Below are 21,952 nucleotides of genomic sequence, written 5' to 3'. Positions count from 1 at the left end.
TGAATTGACGTGCGATGTAGTGAATTGACATGTGATGTCGTGAATTGAAGTGATGTAAAGAATTGACATGTGATGTAATGAATTGACGTGATGTAATGAATCGACGTGATGTAATGAATTGACGTGTGATGTAGTGAATTGACGTGATGTAATGAATTGACATGTGATGTGGTGAATTGATGTGATGTAATGAATTGATGTGATGTAATGAATTGACGTGATGTAATGAATTGACGTGATGTAATGAATTGACTTGTGATGTAGTGAATTGACATGTGATGTAGTGAATTGATGTGATGTAGTGAATTGACGTGATGTAATGAATTGACGTGATGTACTGAATTGACGTGATGTAATGAATTGACGTGATGTAATGAATTGACTTGTGATGTAGTGAATTGACATGTGATGTAGTGAATTGACGTGATGTAGTGAATTGACGTGATGTAATGAATTGACATGTGATGTAATAAATTGAGGTGTGATGTAGTGAATTAACATGTGATGTCGTGAATTGACATGTGATGTAGTGAATTGACGTGATGTAATGAATTGACATGTGATGTAGTGAATTGACGTGATGTAATGAATTGACATGTGTTGTAATGAATTGATGTGATATAATGAAGTGACACGTGATGTAATGAATTGACATGTGATGTACGGAATTGACATGTGACGTAATGAATTGACATGTGATGTGGTGAATTGACATGTGATGTGGTGAATTGACATGTGATGTGGTGAATTGACGTGATGTAGTGAATTGACGTGATGTAATGAATTGACGTGATGTAATGAATTGACACGTGATGTAATGAATTGACGTGATGTAATGAATTGATGTGATGTAATGAATTGACATGTGACGTAATGAATTGACACGTGATGTAATGAATTGATGTGATGTAATGAATTGACGTGATGTAATGAATAGACATGTGATGTAATGAATAGACATGTGATGTAATGAATCGACGTGATGTAATGAATTGATATGATGTAATGAATTGACATGTGACGTAATGAATTGACATGTGATGTGGTGAATTGACACGTGATGTAATGAATTGACATGTGATATAATGCAGCGTTGTTCATGTTGCAGTCGTTACAGAACTAAATCAACTCCTCCTCTCTTATTATCTCCACTATTGCAATGCAGGTCATTAGAAGTAGTTGGAGACTCACTGTCTGCTGTCTCTGGTGTCCAGTTTGACTCCTGTGTTACAGATCAGGGGGACAAGCTGGATATGATTACATCTGTATGTTTCACTCATTGGACAAATAAATTCTGATTCTATTGTTTTCACAAAGCAGGCTGCTCCGTCCACCAGAGAGACAGAGGACCAGTGGGACATCATGCATAAAGTCACCGATAGGTTGGATGTCAGACGGACCGCTTAGTGGGGAAAAGAACTGCAGCCACAGGACTGTCCTACAGAACACTGAACACCTTCCAGCGAGGAGGCGGAGCTTCAGCTCCTTCAGGACACGCCCCCCAGTCCCAGAGCAGAGAAGACCAATGACTTTCTCACCATTTTTTTTATTTTTTTTTTTAGATTTTATACACTTTATTAATCCCCGAGGGGAAATTTCTTCACTACAGCAGGGGGGGGGGCTCTCAGGGGGGAGATGCTGCAGCAGGCTGCCACGACCGCGGCGCCAGGTAACCTGACCTGAAGTGCATGTTTTTGGATGATGGGAGGAAGCCGGAGAACCCGGAGAGAACCCACGCAAGCACAGGGAGAACATGCAAACTCCGCACAGAAAGGCCCAGGACCGGATTCGAACCCAGAACCTTTTTGCTGTGAGGCGACAGTGCTAACCACTGCACCACCGTGCCGCCCAAATCAAACCCTAATTTAACAAACTTGTCCGTGTTTTTTTCATTTGAATTTGGATGGGTAGTTAACAACCCATACTTCTGTGGTGTGATGAACTTAAAACTAATTTTCATTTCTACTTCACAGCATCTTTAAAATAAAGTTCAGGATGTTAATTTCCAACCAGGTTCGGACACGAGACAACAGACAGAAAGACATCAACCTTCAGTTCATGGAAACCACACATGTAACATGTTGTCATGACATTACTCACGAGGAAGAGGAAGGAGTTCAGAGCCCAGCTGGACGTTTTCATGTCAGGAGACACCGCTGACTGAACCCAAGAACAGAAACTGGATGAAAACAGGGACTTTATTCTCTGCTCAGGATGTGATGACGAGAAAATAAAAGAACCTTCAGGACATCACAGGAGCAGAGAGATCGTCATCAGGGAGGTGGCGCCATCTTCTCCAGACATGCTGGACCCCATCACTTCTTCTGACGTCATGGAAATGGCTGGAGCAGCTGCCATCTTGTTCCATGACCCGCCCCCCAGTGAAGTCCTCAGGTGGACCGCGTGTCCTGCAACAGTCCAACCACAGACGACAACAACAACAACTGCAGTGTCCAACCGACAGGGCTCCTGTGACAGGACTCAGAAAACTGGTTCCACTCTGAGGATCCTGGACCAAAGTAGGACTCAGTAATACAATAGAAGGTCCATGAGTAACCCTGTCAGCCTCAGCTGAGGGCACACTGAACATATTGATTAGCTCTTCATCACCACTGGAGGGAGAATTAAGAATATACCCAAAGCCGAGTATAAACTTTCTTCTTCAGCAACATTTGAGCGGAGTCATCTCTGTCAGGTTTACCCCCCCCCCCCCCATCCCCCATCCCACAGTAAGAACAACCAAAACGTCACCATGTCTGAGTGTTGTCAGTTAATAGAACTATGATCTACCAATGCTGCTGTGCAGGGGGAGATTGCGCCCCCTGCTGGGAGGCCTCCCAACATGTCAAATCTTAAATTTGGACACACCCCCTACCTGGAAATAAACTTGGCAGAGACCAGACAGCATTTAACTAAATACAGAATGAATACTGAAGTAATTAATTAAACATGGTTTAAATCTGGGTGGAGATGATTGTTGACAGCAGCACAAATAATAATAAAAACTAAGTTTAATTTAATCAAATCTAGTATGAAAGAAAAAAAAAACTTGGTTTAAATACAGACAAAGATAGATGTTATGGCCAGAATGTTTACGTCGATGCATATCAGTGAAAAATGTAATCAATCACAAGCAAACTCAATATTTCAAAGTAAAAGTTAGATGGACAGTTTTCTGGCCAAATAAGTCTTGTCACACCTAGAAATAACACTTTTAAATATTTATTCTGGAAACGCAACAAATAAAGTTATTATACTGGAAGTGATCCCAGCTGATCAGATGGAGTCACAGCATGGTAACCATGGTGATACAGAAGTTTGTGGTACAGCTCCAACAGATTAATGAAGATCTCACTTACAGTTTGTGTGGTGGAAATTAATGTATTTCCTTGTGAGAAATCAAAAGTATCTCAAGCTCGCTGTCGTTTGAGTATTTATTATAAGATGAAATATGGAAAATAAGAGCGTACAAATCGTCAAACATGAGCCAAGCAAGTACATTAGATTTAAATAGAGTCACAGGACACTTATTCAGCTGAATAGTTTTGGAGAGTTTCTACACTCGGAGAGTCCAGAAAGTCTAACCCCTCCTTGTGAGGAGAGCGGCCTTATATCTTCATCAGGAGGCGCCCTCTTCTTCACCCCTCAGGGCGCTCAGCATATACATCGGTCATCGGTCATCTGCACATATGGACCGTGGATTCTAGTTGAGAAAGGTCATGTGTCCCCCGGGGTAGAAAAACACTGCTGGACACAAACACGGATTGATTACATAGAAGGGACATGTGGGTTGGATATACCCGTTTTCCCTTCAAGAACACACTGCAGATACAAGGACCTAGGGTCAGCTACAGATCAGTTATATAGGAGCAATTTTCCTCCGACAGTTTGTAGTTGCACCTGGAAGGTTGAGTTGCCCAACTGATGATAGCCATTGTCATGGCAACCTGCAGCCACCATGATGCTGAGTGGTGAGTAGAAACATGAATGTAGCTGAACACGAACTATAATCTACATTTAGAGTTCAAAACTGTTAGAGATATTTTACTGATTGCAGTGAAATAAAATTAAAGAATGACTTGGAGTTTCTCAGAACTTAAGGTTTCAATCATTTACATGTTAAATTAATAATGACCAAGATTCACCAGACTTAAAGAGCACAAAGGTGCCCTAAAACGACCGCAGGACATTTTGGAGGGTCAACAGGGCAAACATGGAGGCGAAGGGACAAATCACAGCAAGGTGGTCATGTTGAGCATCAACAGGGAGACAGACCGGCTCACGGGCCGACAGGAAGTAGTCACAGAACGGCATCCGTGGGAAGAAGACAGACCGGCGTTAAAGAATTAAAAGAAAGAAAAAAAAAGAAAGGTGCTTACTTTTCATGGGGGATGGGGTTGGAGGTGGGACAGAGACAGTGGCCTTTAAAAAAAAAAAAAAACTGGGACTCAGTTTGTAGATGACTGCTGCCACCTGCTGGAGGAAAAGACAAATGTAATGAGTGGAGGTTTCCAGCTGAAAAGTGTTTTTCCTGTTTTAGTAAACACAAACAGAATGAAAAGTGCAAGCAGTGATGTACAGCCCTTGCACTCTTGCACGCCGCCTCCCCGACGTGCAGCGTGTGAGGGACCGCGTATACCCGCTTAAAGTTGCTATTTTTGTCTCATTTCCTGTCTCCAGCAGGGGGCGCTGGCGAGTGGTGTGAAAAAGTGTTTGCCTCCTTCCTGATTTCCAATTTTTTTGCATGTTTGTCACTTAAATGTTTCAGATCATCAAACAAATTTAAATATTAGTCAAAGATAACACAAGTAAACACAAAATGCAGTTTTTAAATGAAGGTTTTTATTATTAAGGGAGAAAAACAATCCAAACCCACATGGCCCTGTGTGGAAAAGTGTTTGCCCCCTCCTGTTAAAACATAACTTAACTGGTTTATCACACCTGAGTTCAATTTCTCAAGCCACACCCAGGCCTGATTACTGACACACCTGTTCTCAATCAAGAAATCACTTCAATAGGACCTGCCTGACAAAGTGAAGTAGACCAGAAGATCCTCAGAAGATAGACATCATGCTGAGATCCAAAGATATTCAGGAACAAATGAGAAAGAAAGTAATTGAGATCTATCAGTCTGGAAAAGCTTCTAAAGCCATTTCTAAAGCTTTGGGACTCCAGAGAACCACAGTGAGAGCCATTATCCACAAATGGAGAAAACATGGAACAGTGGTGAACCTTCCCAGGAGCGGCCGGCCGACCAAAATTACCCCGAGAGAGCAGAGACGACTCATCCGAGGTCACAAAAGACCCCACGACAACATCCAAAGAACTGCAGGCCTCACTCGCCTCAGTTCAGGTCAGTGTTCATGACTCCACCAGAAGAAAGAGACTCGGCAGAAATGGCTGCATGGCAGAGTTCCAAGACCAAAACCACCGCTGAGCAAAAACAACATTAAGGCTCGTCTCATTTTTGCCAGAAAACATCTTGATGATCCCCAAGACTTTTGGGAAAATACTCTGTGGACTGACGAGACCAAAGTTGAACTTTTTGGAAGGTGTGTGTCCCGTTACATCTGGTGTAAAAGTAACACCGCATTTCAGAAGAAGAACCTCATACCAACAGTAAAATATGGTGGTGGTAGTGTGATGGTCTGGGGCTGTTTTACTGCTTCAGGACCTGGAAGACTTGCTGTGATAAATAGAACCATGAATTCTACCGTCTAACAAAACATCCTGAAGGAGAACGTCCGGCCGTCTGTTCGTGACCTCAAGCTGAAGCCAACTTGGGTTCTGCAGCAGGACGATGATCTAAAACACACCAGCAAGTCCACCTCTGAATGGATGAAGAAAAACAAAATGAAGACTTTGGAGTGGCCTAGTCAAAGTCCTGACCTGAATCTATTGAGATGCTGTGACATGACCTTAAAAAGTAGGTTGGTGCTGGAAAACCCTCCAATGTGGCTGAATTACAACAACTCTGTAAAGATGAGTCGGCCAACATTCCTCCACAGCTGGAAAAGACTCATTGCAAGTTATCACAAACGCTTGATTGCAGTTGTTGCTGCTGAGGGTGGTCCAACCAGTTATTAGGTTTAGGGGGAAACACTTTTCCACACAGGGCCATGTGGGTTTGGATTGTTTTTCTCCCTTAATAATAAAACCCTTCATTTAAAAACTGCATTTTGTGTTTACTTGTGTTATCTTTGACGAATATTTAAATTTGTTTGATGATCTGAAACATTTAAGTGACAAACATGCAAAGAAATCAGGAAGGAGGCAAACACTTTTTCGCACCACTATGTGACACATTTCGTGAGGTTTGAAGCATCCTTTGACCTTAAACATCAACTTCCTGTGTCACGGCGAGACATGCAACTTTGCCGCATCGTCACTGCGACGCCCATTGATAAGTCGAACAATGTCTCAATATATCATCAACTACATGTTTAGATTATTGTGACCCGATTTTAGGTTCATGGGATCAACCAGCTCGACGTAGAATGTGAACGTATGAAAAGTGTCATTTTTCACCGGGAGACAAATGTGTTTCCACTTTCATGAATTTTTTAATATGATAAAGCTTCCAAAAAGGAAAATAATTTTACGCAAGAAGAACGACTAACGACCAAGAAGAAAAATAACATCGTTACGAAAAACAATAGGGCTTTCGCACTGATGCTCAGGCTCTAATAAATCTATTTATTTCTGAAGTTTAATTTTTTTTAAAAAAGGCATCATAAATATGAGATTATGTTCCAGGAAGTTTGACCTAAAAGGAGGGGTGTGGCCTTTTAAACATTGAACTTTTAGGCCTTAATTATAGCGCCACCGTCTGGCTGATTGGGCTCATCTTTGTCCTGAATGTAATGCAAATCACTTCCACGTGATGAGATGCTGGAAGGTGAATAAATCGGAGAATTATTTTTTTTCATTTGATATAACATGTCTTGTGTGTATTTCTGGGTTCAGACGGTAAATGAAGTCGGTGACGCCGCTCGGCGGAGACCGAAGATGCGTCGGTCCTCCTCGGTCGTGCTCGTGCTGCTCCCCCCCCTCCTCCTCCTCCTCCTCCTCCTCCTAAAGGTGACCGGCTCGTCGCGGTCAGAGCTCATTTTATTTCCTCTTCAGGTTGAGCGGCAGCGGGAGGAGCTCGTGCGCTGTGACGGAGGGTGCAGGTCATTCACTGACACTGAAGAACCTTCAGTCAGCAGGTCAATCCGTGTCTGAGATATCTCCCTCCTCTTCATCCTCGGCTCCTCTTCATCCTCTCTGCTCTCCTCGGATCTCGCCGCGGACACTTGGATGTTGGTGAGACGTCGCGCATGCGCCACTGCGGGGCTGATACTGCAGCCTGAGTTGCAGCTCTGAGGTCTGGAGGTGTTCGGCTGCGGAGAGAACCATGTGGATTAGTGCGGGTCGCGGGTGCTGGTGGTTCTGCTGCGGGTCTCTGCTGGTCTCTGCGGTCTGCGGGGCCCAAAGGTGAGCTGTGATAGAACAGTATGTCCCGTCCTGTGTCCGACAGGCCCGGACATGTTCACTGACATGTGTTCCTGTCCGCAGCGCCAACGAGCCCAGCAACATGTCGTATGTGAAAGTGACCGTGGACAAGTTGCTGAAGGGCTACGACATCCGTCTGCGGCCTGATTTCGGAGGTAAGCAGCGGGTTGTGGTCTGCAGCCTGATGGGCTGCTCTGCGTACTAATGCTCCCTGTCTGCTCTCAGGCGCCCCGGTGGACGTCGGCATGAGCATCGACATCGCCAGCATCGACATGGTGTCTGAAGTCAACATGGTAAGTTACCTGCTGCTCCCACGTGACACACGAGAGGTTAGAAACCCGCGTGAGTCTGGTCCGCCTCTTGGTGCAGCGCCGCTCCTGAAGGAAACTATAGAGAACCCCCCCCCCCTTTCAGCACCATGGAGAGATCCGCAATGTGTCAAAGCCAATCCGTATGCACGGGGCACTTCCCCGGTGTCACAACCGGAGGAGGCTCGAATTAACGAGAAATGGAGAGGCAGACTCCAGAGGACAAGAGATGGGGGGCAGAGAGACAGACAGACAGAGGATGGTGTTTAGTGATTCCCCTCACGGTCTCCGTCCCGTCCTGCAGAGACGGTGACAGCAGCTCGTTGTAGGAAACAGACAGAAGGAGCCAAAGATGTAAAATAAAGACGTGCTGTGGCCTCGATGCAGTAATTATATAACGTGTGTCAGACAGGAGACCCACAAACACAGAATCTGCTCCGTACGAGGAGACGCTTCATCTGAACGTCCACGCAGAGGATGGACAACATCCCTGATAAAACAGTCAGGACCGACATGTCCACTGACTGGACACAGTGTGGCAGAGACAGCTGTGTGGGGAACAACACAGAGACTGGACACACACACACACACACACACACACACGACACAACATGTCTGCAACTGAATATAAAGTGTCATTTAAAATAAAGACTCAGTGGTTCTGTTGGTTCTGTCAGTATTTTATCACCACATCAGTCTAGAGATCCGTGTCAGTTATGTTACATGTTGTGTTGGCCTGATAATTTCACACATGTATGACCTGGGACACAGGTCATGTGACGGAGGTCATTTAATGTGGTTCAGTGTCCAAGTGAGGAGATGGTTTGTGTGTTTTGGGTTGATCAGAACCAGAACTGTCTGAAAGGAAATTAGGTTCAATGTGTGTGAAAAGGTGACATAAATGTCTTTAAAGACATTGGTTGCTGAATTTGAGGTGGACTCCTCTAGTGGACAGACAGGTGGACTCCTCTAGTGGACAGACAGGTGGAGTCCTCTAGTGGACAGACAGGTGGACTCCTCTAATGGACAGACAGGTGGAGTCCTCTAGTGGACAGACAGGTGTATCACACTCGGATACCAGGTTGGATCAGAAGTCATGTTTGGAGTTTGAATCGTTCTATTGTTCCTCTGAGATGATGATTGGTTGTACTGCTGTTGATTCTTGTGATCTGATTGGTTGTACTGCTGTTGATTCTTGTGATCTGATTGGTTGTACTGCTGTTGATTCTTGTGATCTGATTGGTTGTACTGCTGTTGATTCTTGTGATCTGATTGGTTGCACTGCTGTTGATTCTTGTGATCTGATTGGTTGTACTGCTGTTGATTCTTGTGATCTGATTGGTTGTACTGCTGTTGATTCTTGTGATCTGATTGGTTGTACTGCTGTTGATTCTTGTGATCTGATTGGTTGCACTGCTGTTGATTCTTGTGATCTGATTGGTTGTACTGCTGTTGATTCTTGTGATCTGATTGGTTGTACTGCTGTTGATTCTTGTGATCCTGCAGGGACTGGTCCAGAACCAGAGTTGGTCCTGACCCAGACTGCAGCAGAGCCTGTGAGAGGTCTGCAGGCCTCATCCTGTGACTGTGGTGATGTTGTAGTTCTGCAGTGTTCTGACTGAGACCGTTTCTGTTTGTAATCCGATCTTCTACATCCTGAAACTGCTGTTTCAGAAGTTCTGTGTAGATCGAGGTCAAACCTGTCATCAGCTGTTCTTCTCTCTGTAATGATGTCATATCCTGCAGTCTTTATGGAGGGTCACAGCAGGTTCAGCTTTAGTGTGATGATGTTATTAACCTGAAGCACAGAACTGCAGACAGAAACTAGAGCCGCCATATTTATCCATCATTTATTCTTCAGTCCTGAAACTTTGAATTTAAAATCCAGTGCAGTGAACTGATTTTTGCTCCAAGAGTTTTACTGAGTAAATATTCCGCAGTTGTCCAAACAGAAACTTATTTTAAGAAAATAAAACTTTGTGGTCGGACTGAGATGTTTTCAGAGTTTAAATACAATAAACAGAAACATGAATAATGTGTGCAATTGAACATCCTGCCTGGTTCCAGCTGTCTTCAGTCGTCGGAGTCTGTAGAGCAGCGAACCTGCAGAGAGCAGCTCCATCAAACCGTCGTCTCCTGGACTCAATGTGAGCCGATAGAAGGTGACGTCACCGTGTGCTCCGCTATGAAGTCTTTGTGAGACACGTCCCCGTCCTTCATGTAGTGGAGGCTGCATTGTGTCTCTGACTGAGTTCAGATGAAGGTCACATGATGTTGTCAGAGTTGATGTTTCTCTCAGGAACCTGCTCTGATCTGATCTGATCTGGATCTGATCTGATCTGAACCTGCTCTGATCTGATCTGGATCTGATCTGATCTGAACCTGCTCTGCTCTGCTCTGATCTGGATCTGGATCTGATCTGATCTGATCTGATGTGGATCTGATCTGAATCTGAACCTGATCTGATCTGATCTGATCTGATCTGGATCTGATCTGATCTGATCTGAATCTGCTCTGAATCTGCTCTGATCTGAACCTGCTCTGATCTAATCTGATCTGAATCTGATCTGATCCTGCTCTGATCTGATCGGATCTGAATCTGAACCTGAACCTGCTCTGATCTGATCTGATTTGAATCTGATCTGATCTGAACCTGCTCTGATCTGATCTGAATCTGAACCTGATCGATCTGATCTGATTTGAACCTGCTCTGATCTGATCTGAATTTGAATCTGATCCTGACCTGATTTGATCTTGTCTGAATCTGATCTGATCTGATCTGAACCTGATCTGATCTGAACCTAATCTGATCTGAACCTGATCTGCTCTGAACCTAATCTGATCTGAACCTGATCTGAACCTGATCTGATCTGAACCTAATCTGATCTGAACCTGATCTGAACCTGATCTGAAGCTGATCTGATCTGAACATAATCCAGGGGAGTCTTCATGAATCAACAGGGGACTGAAAGATTGGATCTTGGATGATTGTGTTTGTGTTTCCCGTCCTTCCTACTGTTCTCTGTCCGTCTGACAGGAACCAGGTCAGGTTTGACAGAACTGCTGACTCAGTGAACAAAGTCACTGCTGTCACTGGAGGACGGCTGGTGTTGATGTCACATTCACCAATGAATGAATCTGGTTGGCTTTTATTGGACTTAAAGAAATTAGTATAGTTGTCTTCACTTCACCTGTCCCTCCTCTGCTCCACTCCAGCTGGAGACAAGCCCCACCCTTCATGAAACCCTCAGAGAGCTGAGAAAGTAGCGTGACTGTGTCCGACGCAGCAGAAACAGAAATAGGTTGATGACATGAATAAAATATTTGAGGCTGGACTGTAACAGCGAGGCCTGCAGACACGAAACCCACCGAAGGATCAACGGTTCACCACCGGGCTGCACCAGGACACCACATCCTTTGTCTGTTTCAAATTAAAAGCCCTCATTTAAAATTAAAAACCCTCTTTTTAAATTAAAAGTCAGTCTTTTAAATTAAAAGAGATCACAAAGTGTCCAAACACAACAAATCTGCTACCGGACTGAATTTGTGGAAGTTGTGTCAAAAATGATATGTAGATTATTTTTCTTAATTGCATTAATTACACACATACATGGAATGAGTGCATTATTTAGTGAAAATATCATTTAAGTCATTGCAACAAGCTCACACACACACACACACACACACACACACACACACACACACACACACACACACACACACACACACACACACACACACACACACACACACACACACACACACACACACACACATATATGATGAAGTGATTTCTCTTGTCTTAATATAAGTGCTGAAGAGGTTTTCATCTTTTATAAGCAGCTCACCAAAAGCCGTTGGTCTTCGCATGTAAATGCAGGATGTGATAGATATGAACACAGTTCTATTTTTAAAGGTGCTATCAGAGAATGCAGCTTTTATCATCAATAAATCAACAGCACATTTAGACATTTATCCATAAAACTGACAGTGGACTGAACTTTAGGATGAGTGTGAGTTGTTCCTGTGGCTCTGAGGTGTAACAGGAAGGTCAAAGGTCAAGAATCATGAAAACATTCATCCTGAAAACTCACCGAAACACAACCAGTCATTTCATTTGGTGTTCAAAGAGAGAATCGGATCCTCTGATCGAGTTTCTGTGGGTTCTGTTAGAACCTGTGTGCAGCTGAACAGTTGTTTGAGTTTGTGATGAGGAACAGTAGAACAGAAGTGTTCTGACCCAGTGCTACAGTCTCGGAGCATGTCACTGCATTAGTTCTGATCTTTATGACACGGACAACATCATCACAAGGCTCCTGGAGGATTCATCAGCAGCTGGTCATGAAACTGTGAATGAGGATTTTCGTGTCATGAACAGCTGATCTGAGTGAACTAACAGCTGGTCTGAGTGAACTAACAGCTGATCTGAGTGAACTAACAGCTGATCTGCAAGTGAACTGACAGCTGATCTGAGAACACTTCAGATGTTTCACACCAACAAAACAATGATCTTTATTTAGAAGATGTGTTAGAATAAGTAAACCTGACAAATGGTGTGCTGTGACAGACGTCTTCAGGAACAGGAGACATGTTTACATCAGAAGAACCTGGAGCAGCTGTGAACAGGGTGGTGGAACTGTTCTGGTTCTGGTTCCTCCACTGCATCAGTAGTCAGTACTCCGTCAGGTACCTGTTTTCCTCTGTGTGCTGATAATGGAGCTCAATGGTCCTGTGATGAGCCGCATCAATGTAATCCCAGTTAGTCGGCATAATTAAATCAGTCAGAAGCGAGCGGATGGCTGAACTATGTATGAAACTCTTAAGGGGCTTTTAATTTGAAACTATGGCTTTTAATCTGAAGTGGATACAGGAATTCTGCCATCCAATGGTGACTTCGTCATTTAGTTTGAAGTGGCCCGACATTTAAAGGCCCTCGACATTTAAAGGGCCCAGACTTTTAGACAGCCCTGATGTTTAAAGGGCCTTGATGTTTAAAGGGCCTCAACATTTAAAGGGCCCCACCGTTTAAAGGGCCTCGACATTTAAAGAGCCCCACCGTTTAAAGGGCCTCGACATTTAAAAGGCCCCATCGTTTAAAGGGCCTCGACATTTAAAGGGCCCCACCGTTTAAAGGGCCTCGACATTTAAAGGGCCCCATCGTTTAAAGGGCCTCGACATTTAAAGGCCCCCATCGTTTAAAGGGCCTCTGCATTTAAAGGACCCCACCGTTTAAAGGGCCTCAACATTTAAGGGCCCCACCGTTTAAAGGACTCCAACGTTTAAAGGACCTCAACATTTAAAGGGCTCTGACGTTTAAAGGACCTCAACATTTAAAGGGCTCCGACATTTAAAGGACCTCAACATTTAAAAGGCCCCACCGTTTAAAGGGCCTTGACATTTAAAGGGCCTTGACATTTAAAGGGCCCCACCGTTTAAAAGGTCTCGACATTTAAAGGGCCCCACCGTTTAAAGGACCTCAACATTTAAAGGACTCCGACGTTTAAAGGACCTCAGCATTTAAAAGGACTCCGACGTTTAAAGGACCTCAACATTTAAAAGGCCCCACTGTTTAAAGGACCTCAACATTTAAAAGGCCCCACCGTTTAAAGGACTCCAACGTTCAAAGGACCTCAACATTTAAAAGGCCCCACCGTTTAAAGGACTCCAACATTTAAAGGACCTCGACATTTAAAAGGCCCCACTGTTTAAAGGACTCCAACGTTTAAAGGACCTCAACATTTAAAGGACTCCGACGTTTAAAGGACCTCAACATTTAAAGGGCTCCAAGGTTTAAAGGGCCTCAACATTTAAAAGGCCTCACCGTTTAAAGGGCCTCGACATTTAAAGGGCCCCACCGTTTAAAGGGCCCTGCTGTTTGAAGGACCCCTCTGTGCATCTCTAACACAGCAGTCTCACTGTTTGTTTCTTGAAATCATTCCTCTCGTCCTTGTTTTCACTCCTGCCATAGTTTTGATTTATCCTTGATCATCACTTCCTACCTAAGTTGAGCGCATGCTGGGGTTGGCGTGGAAACAAGGGGGAAAGGAGGTGGGGGGTTGGAGCATGCTGGTTGGTTTGGCAACAGTAAAAGGTGTGATTGGTGTCAGTGTGTGTCTCTGTTAGCATGTCATCAGTCATTATTAACCTTCTGATGCAGTGATATGAAAATATAGCTTTATGACATCATGCAGAGACGTTTCTGACATCATTCAGAGGTAGGACTTGTTTCTGATTGGCTGGCCGGTCCCCATTAAAACCTTACATCAGGACACCTGGAACAAAGTGTGGGTCAGAGGCTCAATATAAATCAGTTGACCATAACCATAGCAACGACACTGCTGAGTCACTTCTATCTGACAGATCACAGGCTGCTGCAGCTCATCTTTAAAATAATGAAAAAATACTTTAATAATAAGAGATAGTTTAAACAGAGTGATATTTGTTTTTAAAAATTAACTCGATCACATTTATGGAATCACATTTAATAGATCACATTTATCAGATCACATTTATCAGATCACATTTATTAGATCACAGTTATTAGATCACAGTTATTGGATCACATTTATGGAATCACATTTAATAGGTCACATTTATCAGACCACATTTATTAGATCACATTTATTAGATCACATTTATTAGATCACAATTATTGGATCACATTTATGGAATCACATGTAATAGATCACATTTATTAGATCACAGTTATTGGATCACATTTGTCATATCACAAATATTAGATCACATTTATTATATCACATTTATCAGATCACATTCATCAGATCACATGTATCAGATTACAGTTATTAGATCACATTTATCAGTGTAACAAGGTTGGTGCTACCGGGGTCTCTCCTGGACACAGATGACACGCTCAGTCGTACGTTCAGGTGTAAAATGCTTTTATTTGCCCAGCCCATACACCAATGTCCTCGTGCAACCGCTTCCTCCTTCTCCCTGCTCCCCTTTATTAGGGGAGAGCTCATCAGTTAGTATTTGGCTCAGCTGTGCTCATTACACCTGTCCGGCACCGTTCCCTGAACCACTCCTCCCACTCTCCACCTCCTGCAGCTGAGCTAACCACACCCCGTCACCACAATCAGATCACATTTATCAGATCACCTTTATCAGATCACAGTTATTAGATCACATGTATTAGATCACAGTTATTAGATCACAGTTATTGGATCACATTTATTAAATCACATTTATTAAATCACATTTATTAAATCACATTTATTAGATCACATTTATGGAATCACATTTAATAGATCACATTTATCAGATCACAGTTATCAGATCACATTTATTAGGTCACAGTTATTAGATCACATTTATCAGATCACAGTTATTAGATCACATTTATTAGATCACATTTATCAGATCACAATTATTAGATCACATTTATTAGATCACATTTATTAGATCACATTTATCAGATTACAGTTATTAGATCGCATTTATTAGATCACATTTATTAGATCACAGTTATCAGATCACATTTATTAGATCACAGTTATTAGATCACAGTTATCAGATCACATTTATTAGATCACAGTTATTAGATCACATTTATTAGATCACAGTTATCAGATCACATTTATTAGATCACAGTTATCAGATCACATTTATTAGATCACAGTTATTAGATCACATTTATAAGATCACAGTTATCAGATCACAGTTATCAGATCACAGTTATTAGATCACAGTTATTAGATCACATTTATTAGATCACATTTATTAGATCACAGTTATCAGATCACATTTATTAGATCACAGTTATCAGATCACAGTTATCAGATCACAGTTATCAGATCACATTTATTAGATCACATTTATCAGATCACAGTTATTAGATCACATTTATGGAATCACATTTAATAGATCACATTTATCAGATCACAGTTATCAGATCACAGTTATCAGATCACATTTATTAGGTCACAGTTATTAGATCACATTTATCAGAAGACAGTTATTAGATCACATTTATTAGATCACATTTATCAGATCACAATTATTAGATCACATTTATTAGATCACATTTATTAGATCACATTTATCAGATTACAGTTATTAGATCACATTTATTAGATCACAGTTATCAGATCACAGTTATTAGATCACATTTATTAAATCACATTTATCAGATCACATTTATCAGGTCACAGTTATTAGATCACAATTATCAGATCACAGTTATTAGATCACATTTATTAGATCACAGTTATTAGATCACATTTATCAGATTTCTTTTTCCAAAGCAACTTCTATTTTCTTTCTGTCAACATACATTTTTATATTAATATAAGATATATAAATCTGAGTTTTAATGTAATGTTAAACGCCCTTAAACAACCAACAGTATTAGAAATATAACTGTTATAATTTATAAAGTTTCCATTTTTCGGTCCAACATTTCATAAAAATGTAAAAATAATTTAAAATAATTGACTGACCAAACAAAAGCCAATTTACGAAAGTTTAATTCAATATTTGAGTTTTCTAGTTGATTGAAGGGATGCTAGCAGAGCGTTGCTGTAAACATGCAGCCTTCATTTGGAGTTTCTGAGGTTTCTGTAACGTGATGCTGAACCGCGACAGTAAACCTGCAGCTCCTTCAAACCAAACCCGCGACCTAAAAGAGGCTGAAAAGCTCCATGAAGAGGGATTTTACAGTCATGTGATCCAACATGCATGTTTCTGCTCAGTAACTCTGCACTGAAGTGTTGAAGTGGTCCGACTTTCCCTCTCAGCTCTGCTGCAGTTTTTCTCAGATCCAAACTGAAGGCAGCTCCTTCTGTTTCTCCGGTGGAGAAGAATTAGGTCAGACGCAGCGCTGCAGAGGGCTGCGTGCTGGAGGTGTCCATGTTTGCTGCATTATGGACAGAGAGGTACAGTAGACGTGCAGACCAGCAGCCTGTTCTCCACCGGTGCAGTGCAGGGTGGTGCAGCAGGAGCTCCTCCGTCAGCTCAGTATTCAGCACACGTTAACGCCGTCACTCCGAAACACTGAGGAGCCACGGCCATGATGACCGAGCTGCTGCTGAGGGGAACAGCTGCTTCTAATAATAGCCTCTTAGAAAGGCTTCATCCCCGGAGGGACTGTAACACACACACACACACACACACACACACGCGCGCGCACACACACACACACACACACACACACACACACACACACACACACACACACACACACACACACACACACACACACACACACACACACACACACAGAGGTTGTCCTCCTTCTTGTGTCCCAGCTCTATGAGGCATCACTTTCTCCCTGCTGCCTACTGAGAAATGATGTCATCAGTTTATTAACCAATCAGTGGCTCATGCTTCTGTCTCATCACAGCAGGACATTTAACGGTGCAATATTTACTGAGACAGTTAAAAACGTGTGTGAAACCACGCTGAGGTCAATGAAGAGACACTGATTCTCTGCTTTCTATGTTTATATGTTTTCAACATATGTGGAAACTAAACTGTTCTCATGTTCTTCCAACCAGTAAACAAGAGAAACACTGAAGGAGGATTATTTTGTGTAGCTCCAATGTTTGACATCCAGACTGAGCATGTCGCTCTCCAGAAGGAAAAACCAGGGAGGAAAATTCAGCCGGGAGAGGGGGGCGGAGCTTCACACATCTCTGGATAAAACTGGACTCATAGGGTACAGGTGGATGCAGGTGGAGCTTTAGAAATGCTGACAGCTGTGGTTGAAGCTGACTGGTGAAGCACCAGTATGTAAGAAGGAAGCATTAATAAGCATAAATATAATGATGTGAATATTATTCCATAGCTAGATATTGGTATGTTTAGTATAAACATACTGAGATCTTGAGTGAGTTCTGCAGACTGCAGCGGTTGTCTTCATGATGTAACCTCCCTGGTCTCTGTATTGGTGCTGTGCTTTGACCACAGAGGGTTCTCGTGCCCCAACCCTCCCTTCCCGCTCCCGTCCACATGCCTTTCCATTTTTTCACAAAGTTACTTTCCCTCCAGCGTGTTGGGAAACGCAGACATCAACATCTTTCCAAAGTGCAGTGAAGGCTATAAGCGTGGAGGCTGAGAGGAATGTTAACGTCGGCTCTGCAGCTCAGAGCAGCGATGCAACGCTACCTGCAGTCTGATGAGTCGCTCATCAGAGCGCCTGCGAGGCTCTCTGGAGCTGCTGTAATATAAATCATACATGATGATATGTTTTCAGATCCTCACATTATTTGTTCTTGATTTTTTAGTTTCACCACTTTTATTCAATAAGTCTCCTGACATCGTGTTTTTTTTCCCTTCTGACACAGGTCTCTGAGTTTCAGCTCAGTTTTAGTCTCTTTATTGACCAGATGTTTCAGGCATTTCAACAGTGTTGGAGCGGTCAGTGATTCTGGGACAAGAGAAAATGATTTACATGGTTTTAAAGGATTTTGGTTTTCACCTGTTTGTCTCCAGCTGTTTAACAGCAGATTTGACCAAACAGATCCTGCTGTGGAGACGCTGCCAGAGGTGAAGTATTACAGGAAGATCTCAGAAAGATTTCACTTCTCCCGTCTGAATGATCATCTGGTCATCTGGTCAGCTGGTCATTTGATCATCTGATCAGCTGGTCATCTGATCATCTGGTCAGCTGGTCATCTGGTCAGCCGGTCATCTGATCATCTGGTCAGCCGGCCATCTGATCATCTGATCATCTGATCATCTGGTCAGCTGATTATCTGGTCATCTGATCAGCTGGTCAGCTGGTCATCTGATCATCTGGTCAGCTGGTCATCTGATCATCTGATTATCTGGTCAGCTGGTCATCTGATTATCCGGTCATCTGGTCAGCTGGTCAGCTGGTCATCTGATCATCTGATCATCTGGTCAGCTGGTCAGCTGGTCATCTGATCATCTGGTCAGCTGGTCATCTGATCATCTGATTATCTGGTCAGCTGGTCATCTGATCATCTGGTCAGCTGGTCATCTGGTCAGCCGGTCATCTGATCATCTGGTCAGCTGGCCATCTGATCATCTGATCATCTGGTCAGCTGATTATCTGATCATCTGATCATCTGGTCAGCTGATTATCTGGTCATCTGATCAGCTGGTCAGCTGGTCATCTGATCATCTGGTCAGCTGGTCATCTGATCATCTGATTATCTGGTCAGCTGGTCATCTGATTATCCGGTCATCTGGTCAGCTGGTCAGCTGGTCATCTGATCATCTGATCATCTGGTCAGCTGGTCAGCTGGTCAGCTGGTCATCTGATCATCTGGTCAGCTGGTCATCTGATCATCTGATTATCTGGTCATCTGATTATCTGGTCAGCTGGTCATCTGGTCATCTGATCATCTGGTCAGCTGGTCAGCTCTAAAGTAGCCGTCAGACTCACACTGAAGTCTTTCAGTCAGTTTCTCGCTAAATATCCTTCTGAACTCTGATATGAGAGTTTTTGTTCTGTGGTGGATTAAAAATGTTAAAATAACTAATTTAAGAAACAACAGTTCTACTTCCCTGAAAAAGAAGATCTGAAATTTTGTTGTTTCTAATCTGAAATGTCTGAACATCTAAAGTACAAACCAGTGATGACATTATTCATGTAGCGGTCCAAAATCCCCCCCTCCCCCCTCTCACCCTCCCCTCCATCAGGACTACACCATCACCATGTACTTCCAGCAGTCCTGGAGGGACAAGCGTCTGTCCTACACTGGTATCCCACTCAACCTGACACTGGACAACCGGGTGGCTGACCAGCTGTGGGTCCCCGACACCTACTTCATAAACGACAAGAAGTCCTTCGTCCACGGGGTGACCGTCAAGAACCGCATGATCCGCCTGCACCCTGATGGCACCGTGCTCTACGGGCTCAGGTGAGACATGTTTACTTTATTTATATATATATTATACTTTATACCTGACCAGTGGTGGTGGGTCCCTCATGAGATGATACAAATGTTCCAGGTCCATGTTGGGTCTGTAAAGGTGCTTCATTATTCCTCCATAATCATATTCACTTTATTTAAAAAAAAACATCCTTTGTGAAACATATTTAAAATGGACTCAGGAATGCAGCTGGATCTGTCGTGTGTGAAGAGACGTGTGACCGACAAATAGCATTTCCTCTATCTCCTTCACAATAAAGGTCTTCCAGGGATAAAAACTATTGATGTGAAGCAGCAGCATGAAACTAATTAATAAGACTTAAATTTAATTTATTGATGCTTTAGGTTTATTGTCCTGCAGTTAGAATTTGTGACTGCAGTGTTTGTTTCAGTGTATTTTCTGCTGCAGTAGATAAGTTTCGAATAATACTGGCAGAGGACTTCCTGTATAGAAACAGACAGAGGACTGAAGGTGCTGCTGTCCTTCCTTTGCTGTAGACTCAGTGTAACAGTCAGGAAACGGTCAAATAAAGCATTCAGAGTCCACCAGAAGCAGCTGCATGGTGTCCCAGTCCGGACACGGCGGTCGCTGTGAGCTTCTTGTGATTCCAGATATCTCAGCAGACTTATGAACGGCATTCAAGAAGCAGCTCTTCACTGAAAAAACTCAGTGAGCTCTGAGCAGGAAGTCAGCCACAGGAAGAGCTAGGCTGCTCGCTTTTCACCATAAAACAGAGTCCTGATCGTACATCACATCAATACTCTCTGTGTGTGATATGAAACAGGAAATCATCTGGAGGACGAGTGTTTTTTTAACAGCTAAAACAGAAAACTGTTAGGTTTGTCTACAGCACAAAGTAGGAAACAACAAGAAACACAAAACAGACAATCAATAAAGCATTTTAACAACAGAGACACGTTTCTACACTGGAAGCACAAAATAAAGGAGAAACGACCATCTCACCAGATCAACTGTCGAAACTTTTCTGAAATGCTGGCAGTGGGAAATGAAGCTGAGCTGCAGGGTTAAACACGAAGATCTGAGATAACAAACAAAGACCTGAGATAACGCACAAAGAACTGAAATCAAACACAAAGAACTGATTTTACAAAGGTCTGAAGTAACACAAGGAACTGAGATAATTTACAAAGATCTGAGATAACACAAAGATCTGACATAACACACAAAGATCTGACATAACACACAAAGATGTCAGATAACACACAAAGATCTGAGATAACACACAAAGATCTGAAATAACATGCCAAGATCTGAGATAACACAAAGATGTGAGATAAGACACAAAGAACTGAGATAACACAAAGAATTGAGATAACACACAGATGTGACATGACACAAATATCTGAGATAACACACAAAGATCTGACATAACACAAAGAACTGAGATAACACAAAGAACTGAGATAACAAAGATCTGACATAACACACAGATCTGACATGACACACAAAGAACTGAGATAACAAAGATCTGAGATAACTTACAAAGATCTGACATAACACAAGGAACTGAGATAACACAAAGAACTGAGATAACACAAATATCTGACATAACACACAGATCTGACATGACACACAAAAATCTGAGATAACACACAAAGAGCTGAGATAACACAAAGATCTGAGATAACACAAGGAACTGAGATAACACAAAGATCTGAGGTAACACAAGGAACTGAGATAACACACAAAGAACTGAGATAACACAAAGATTTGACATGACACACAAAGATCTGAGATAACACAAAGATCTGCGATAACACACAAAGATCTGAGATAACGCACAAAGAACTGAGATCAAACACAAAGAACTGATTTAACAAAGGTCTGCGATAACACAAGGAACTGAGATAACACAAAGATCTGAGATAACACACACAGATCTGAGAAACACAAAGATATGACAACACAGATCTGAGATAACTGAGATAACACGAAGAACTGAGATAACACACAAAAATCTGAGATAACACAAATAACTGAGATAACACGAAGAACTGAGATAACACACAAAGATCTGAGATAACACAAATAACTGAGATAACACGAAGAACTGAGATAACACACAAAGATCTGAGATAACACAAAGAATTGAGATAAGACAAAGATCTGACACAACACACGAAGATGTCAGATAACACACAAGGAACTGAGATAACACAAAGATGTGAGATAAGACACAAATAACTGAGATAACACACAAAGATCTGAGATAACACAAAGAATTGAGATAACACACAAAGAACTGAGATAACACAAAGATCTGA

At 42.5% G+C, this 21,952-nt stretch overlaps 1 protein-coding gene across 1 annotated transcript in view; it reads left to right on the top strand.

Moving 5' to 3' along the window:
* The first annotated feature begins 6,994 nt into the window (after positions 1-6,994).
* gabrb1 (gamma-aminobutyric acid type A receptor subunit beta1) overlaps positions 6,995-21,952 on the top strand; it is a 41,420-nt gene continuing 26,462 nt past the window's right edge. Inside the window, exons 1-4 of the mRNA XM_069723474.1 lie at positions 6,995-7,476; positions 7,558-7,649; positions 7,720-7,787; positions 19,434-19,654. Of these exons, the coding sequence (XP_069579575.1) occupies positions 7,397-7,476; positions 7,558-7,649; positions 7,720-7,787; positions 19,434-19,654 (461 nt within the window). The 5' untranslated portion in view covers positions 6,995-7,396. The remainder of the gene's footprint in view (positions 7,477-7,557; positions 7,650-7,719; positions 7,788-19,433; positions 19,655-21,952) is intronic.

This window comes from Brachyistius frenatus, unplaced genomic scaffold (assembly GCF_029030835.1).
Source record: "Brachyistius frenatus isolate BFR_SWC_R1_liver_20210118 unplaced genomic scaffold, ASM2903083v1 Contig_329, whole genome shotgun sequence".
Lineage (NCBI taxonomy): Eukaryota > Metazoa > Chordata > Actinopteri > Embiotocidae > Brachyistius > Brachyistius frenatus.
Note: the sequence above shows the minus strand (reverse complement) of the source record. Positions and strands in the feature narration are given on the sequence as shown.